The sequence below is a fragment of the Zerene cesonia genome, chromosome 4 (assembly GCF_012273895.1).
Source record: "Zerene cesonia ecotype Mississippi chromosome 4, Zerene_cesonia_1.1, whole genome shotgun sequence".
NCBI lineage: Eukaryota > Metazoa > Arthropoda > Insecta > Lepidoptera > Pieridae > Zerene > Zerene cesonia.
This window is the reverse complement of record NC_052105.1, coordinates 1972536-1978596: the sequence shown is the minus strand read 5'-3', so window position 1 is coordinate 1978596 and position 6061 is coordinate 1972536. Positions and strand designations below refer to the sequence as shown.

At 33.1% G+C, this 6061-nt stretch overlaps 1 protein-coding gene across 8 annotated transcripts in view; it reads right to left on the bottom strand.

Annotated features, from left to right (window-relative positions):
• Positions 1-3469: 3469 nt before the first annotated feature.
• LOC119839677 (protein groucho) overlaps positions 3470-6061 on the bottom strand; it is an 11822-nt gene continuing 9230 nt past the window's right edge. For all 8 annotated transcript variants that reach the window (XM_038366085.1, XM_038366088.1, XM_038366086.1 and 5 more), the window contains 4 exons: positions 5577-5655; positions 5026-5190; positions 4360-4559; positions 3470-4036 (listed from right to left, as the gene is read on the bottom strand). In XM_038366085.1, the coding sequence (XP_038222013.1) occupies positions 3929-4036; positions 4360-4559; positions 5026-5190; positions 5577-5655 (552 nt within the window). In that variant the 3' untranslated portion in view covers positions 3470-3928. The remainder of the gene's footprint in view (positions 4037-4359; positions 4560-5025; positions 5191-5576; positions 5656-6061) is intronic.

The window sequence follows — 6061 nt, the reverse complement described above, 5'->3', positions numbered from 1 at the left end:
ATAATATCACAAAAATTGTACGGTCCTTCAGCAATTCTTATCGAGTATTAACCCTAGTAATAGTATTTTAATATGTGTGTAAAGATATGTTCAATAAATTATCAATATATTTATAAGTAATAGAGCAATTTATGAAGTATGTATCGTATCCTGTTTTAACAATAAATGATTAGACTACTTCATACAATTTTATGCGTGTACATATTAATTAAAGACTACTTATGAATTACAATCATTCTTACTTTTGCCGCTTTTAACATTGTTTTTAGTCTGGAAACTCGTATTCGGTAATAAACCATCATCATCAATTTTATGAAGTTGCGAAGAAAGAAGCCTATGTAAAATAACTCTCACTCGTAGATCGTTTATAATGACTTTTGATCATTAGTTTAACAAAGAAATAATCGTGACATAAGATACTTAATACTACGGTGCTTCAGTCCTATAAAAATTCATTTTTACCGTGGGCCGCAATACCTATAAGAAATGAAATAATACCTATCCATTTACTCATTGAAATACTTTCATGTACCTTCATTATGTTTTCTTGACATCAAAAAAGAGGAGGTTATCAATTCGACAGCATTTTTTGTTTGTTACCTCATAACTTTTCACTGGGTGAAACGATTTCTCATTCATTTTTTTATTTGAAAGCTGCATTTAAATTTGGTCTAGTCCTGACAATTGAAAGCGGTTTAGTTTTGTGTTAAAAAGAATAATTACTATATATATGGATAAAATAATATATTAGGAAACAAAAGAAATACGTTGCATTATAAAATATCTACTGATTTAATTACTTTAATCTTAATCTGGACGTGTTAATTAAATAGAAAGATACATAAAATCTGATTTATTAATCGATTAGCGCCGTGATTTTTAAATACTTTTCAAACGGGCTACGGAAAAACATATTTTTTACCCAAATTAACACATCCTCACAGAAAACCGACGTGATAGCAGCTACTGAGTTTCGTATGGTGAGTGGGGGAGCCCAAGGCCCTTTTCCTTTTCCTTACCCTTCCCAGTCGTCAATCCTTTCCCTATCCCTTACCCCTTAAAAGCGGGTGCATAGGCGAATGCGCTGCCTATGCGAATGTTCATGGGCGGTGGTGATTGCTTACTAGGCGAACCACAAGCTCAACTACCCCCTATGACATAAAAAATGCTATGAAATAAATGAAGTTCAGCAACAGTTGGCATAGTAAACATTGGATGGTGACTAAGTTTTTGCAGTCACTCTTTAATTTCTAAATTTGTACGGAACTCATACCGTAGCGAGCTTGACTCGCACTTGACCGATTTTTATACTATCACAAGGATGATGATTACTAGATCTAAATTGTTTGTTTTCAGGAAACAATAGTTCATTACATAAACTATAATAATGTTTATAATCCAATAAGCACCAGATTATGACCGACAAAGTTCGTGGAGCGATAATCCTTGCGATAATACAACCCGATTAGATATATTTTCCATTAATTTTATAAAAATATCCCGAGGTTCGGCAATGACAGTGTCTATAAGTGTATTTTAGCATTTATTATTATTAGCTTACTTATGATATATTTAGAAATATTTGATAAACTTTAAATAACGTCAATCATAATCATTTGTTAGGAAGGTATACTAAGAATCGGGCAAATGCTAATCGGACTGGCGGCACAAATAAGCTAATAACGACTGCAAAAATAAATTGATCCCCCATCTAATTTATGGCTAAGTGCTAACCGTTGCTTGACCTCGAATTTTTATTGTCAGTTGATACAGCGGCAACAGAACCACATACTTACCGGTCGCTATCATGGTTCATGAGATAGAGATGTATGGAAAGACAGACAAATAGACAGGGAAGTCTTACATATGAAGTCCCATTTAACCCTTTAAGCGTATAAAATGAATTTTAAATATTTTTTTAATTTTAAATATATGTCAGGTAAATAATACAATAAATTCTCATGAAAAATAACATTTAATGAAAAAATTAAATTCAAATTTTTACGAAACCTTTTTAGATCTTTTGGGCATGTATTTGAGTACTGTTTGATTAAACTATAAACAAAATTCAGTCTCAATGTTTATAAAAAATTATATACAATCTAAATTTTATGGGAAGCAACATTTCTTTGAATTAGGATTCACTGGCAACATAATAATATATATTTATGAACAAATTATCCCAACTTTAACATAATTGAAAATATTTATAAAGCAACATCCAAATAAATTTAAATGAATTGCAAGAATCACTGAAATGCATTAAAATAAAGTAAATAAATCATAGAATATTACATTATTTACTACTTCAGTCTGTGATAAATCTACACAAAAATAAATTCAAATCTCTTGAATTACAATTTGAATACACAAAAATATATTTGCCATCGCAATAAATATGTGAAGGGGCTCAAGGAAATAAGTGTAACTTAGTAAATAAAAAATGATCTTAATATTTATAAAAATATACAATACTTAACTCTAAAAATATCGGCCGACAGTGATCCTATAAACAGCAGTGGGCTAGTGACATCTCTTGGCCTTGAATATTAACAGTACTTTAAAGAAAAACAATGCTTTATTAATTATCAAGTAACTTCATATTTGGGCATTATTAGATTATAGTATTAATCTTTATATTCGGTATATCTAGATACCCCATAAAGTTTTCTTTCAATTAAATCATATTTCATATGTTTACCGGGTGTAGCTATTTAGAAATTCTTATTTAACCAAAGTGCAATTTTTATTGCAGTTTATTATCAGTTAGTCAGTTTCTCTTATCAAAATGCATTATATGGAAAATTACATTTTGATTCTATGTAAACTGAATTCTAAGTTTTTTGAAGCAAGTTACTAAACATTAAAATATCAATGCCATTGTTCTAAACAAATGAAAAAAAGATCCACTGAACACTTACAATATTATTTTATATGTTGCAAATTGCTATACATTTTCATCTTACAAGTCATATATATATGTTTTTTGCAATTAACTTTTAACACAAGAGATGCAACAAAACCACTGCTGATTACAATTAATCAACATTAGAAATTGACTCTCTTAGAATGTTTCCTTACAAGACAATCCTTTATTTTATACATATAATATAATATTTTACATTCATATTTTTTTAATTCTTTATTTGATTGTGAAATAAGATTTGATAAAACAATACACTAGATTATAGGTGAAGAAAATTATAAATTTATTTATGATATTGCATTTTACAGAAAACATCCTAACAGTCAACTCCATAGTACAATGAGACAGAATAAAATGTCACCTAAATAGTAAAAAAAAATACTGCACCATTACCATAACCAAATATAATCGACAGTATACAAAATGCATCCACAATTGTCTTCATTACTTAAATATAATATATAATACATATAAAAAACAAATATTGATCTAGTAAATGCTAATTTAGTTTTGCAGTCTTCATCCATCCATTTATTTCGTAAGTGCGTGTCATAAACTTTTTTATGTCATAAAAACTTGTTGACAATCCTTTAATATTACCCTTATATTCCATTTTAGTATTGTTTCAATATTTAAATAATATAAGATATGCTATCCAACTTCTTTGCATTAAAATTTAGATAAAAATGCCAAAACTAAGTACTTTCATACAAAACAAACTCCTTTGTTGTTCAAGCATAGTAAATGCTATAAAATAATACAAAATCACCGTGCATAGAACATTGTGCGTATCATAGCTAGGCCTTGGACAGTAAGAAAGTTTCAATTATCTTTTCCCACCAAGAAAAACATAAAAAAGTGACACTATTCTATCTCACCTTCAAATGATTTACTGCACCGCAAATCAATTATTGCCTATTGAGATTATCAGTTCACGAAAACATCACTTTCCACTATCACTTCACTGTTTTCACTAATGCTATTATGTTTCACGTCACCATTTCAATACAACACTTCATAAACTGTCGCTTTTTTGTCCCCTGAACCCGTCACTATGAACTTATCGTCTGAAGATACATCGCAACTGAGCACCGACGAAGATTCTTTAGACTGTAGAGGATAAAATTATTATTATTAAACCACACGGAATGTTATTTTGTGGAATGAAAAAAAAATGTAATGGAAAAGTATTGTACATTTGTACATGTATACTACAAGTATTAATTACTATCAAGGAGATTCAAAACAGAACGTAATTTAATTGAGAAATTTTTAAAAGAAAAGGATAAACTTGGATCATGAGGCCTGATCAATTTTTCTTTTATTCTCCAAAAATTGTCGTTTATTAAGCATTTGAATGCTATAAAACAAGCACACAGAAGATTTCGAAAAAACGACCCAACGTAAACATATAAGTACACAAATGCACACACCTGAAATATACTAGCCCCGTAGGGTGTCCGCCACGCGTTGAGCAGGTTGTCCTTCCCCGTGGACACGAACCACTTGCCGGACGCCGCGAACCGCAGCGACAGCACGCACGACTCGTGCAGCGCCAGCTGGTAGCGGTCCGGCTTGCCCGCGTGTAACACTTCCACGTGCGAGTTCTCCATGCCCACGGCTAGCCAGGATCCTATGCGAATAGCAAAGTAATTAGTACATATAGCTGTCGATAAGTAAGTTTTCTGCAAACGTTTTTTTTATAAATCACTAGCTTTTGCCACGCAGCAGCTTCGCACGCGTATGTAATTATATACATAACCTTCCTCTTGAATCACTCTATTTATTAGAAAAACCCTATCAAAATCCGTTGTATAGTTGTTAAAGATTTAAGCATACTTAGGGACATAGGGACAGAGAAAACAGCTATGTTTTATACTATGTAGTGATTTATACCTACCCTCTATAATACAAAAAAGATTTGGGAATATAAGAACTTGGGGTCTGAGACGAGACGAGCATGCAAAAATTACCAATTTAACTGTAAATCTGTCCTCAAAATCGACTAGTTTTTTCCACATTTGCCACATTTACAACATGGCTGCTCCTCTCCTATTGGTTTTAGCGTGCCGTTAAATAGCACGTAGCTCATCACCCACCGGTGGGACAGTAGCCCAGCGAGAATATCTGGCTGGAGAAGTCGTGCTGGTGCAGCTGGCGGCCCTCGCGCAGGTCCCACGAGCGCACCGTGTTGTCCAGCCCGCCCGTCCACAGCCGGCTGCCGTCCGGGCTGATGTCGATGCACGACGCGCCGTCCGTGTGACCTGCCGTCGTACGGTTTGTGTAATTATAACTTCAATAAAACTGTTCAATGTGAAATACAAAAACGAAACGAAAATAGTTGGATTGCTTTCTATGAAAGAGAGAGAGAGAGAGACAGACAAAGAAACACGTTCACGCCCCGTTGCTTACAACTAAATAAGTAATAAGTCTAATAAATTGTCATTGTAGATCGTTTCATCCCCTATTTTATACATATGAAGGTAGAATTTATCAAAATCCTTTCTAAGTAGATGCCTACATCATAGTGATTATGTGCAAGCCTATCAAAATCTGTTACGTAATTTTTAAGATTGAAGCATACAAAGAGACATAGGTACAGAGAAAGCGACTTTGTTTGTGAAAATACTATCTAGTGAAGATATCTTACCTTGAAATTGCCTAACTAATGTTTGATTATGTAGATCCCATACAGCTATGTTGCCGTCTGAACAACAACTGAAGCAAACCTGAAATCAACCATTGTCTCGTTAATTTAATGTCATGCAAAGGATACAATTGAATTTGTGAATGAATCGTCCCTTTTTCGATTATTAATAAAAATGTCCTTAAAGAACATCATATTTAAAAATGATTGTTGTACATATGGGCAAATTTTACTTTTATAACCAATCCAGCCATTCCAGAGATTAGTCGGAACAATCAAAAATTTTTGTCCGTATAGAGGTATACACGATAGATACAGTTTAGTAATATAGTTGATTCTATAATTGAAGCTTATTTTTCGTCTATTATCTCTTGGTATCGACAACGCGGGCACCAGCACGTGCACGCACACCCACACGCACACGCACACGCACACGCACACGCGCACGCACACGCACACGCGCACGCACACGCACACGCACACGCACG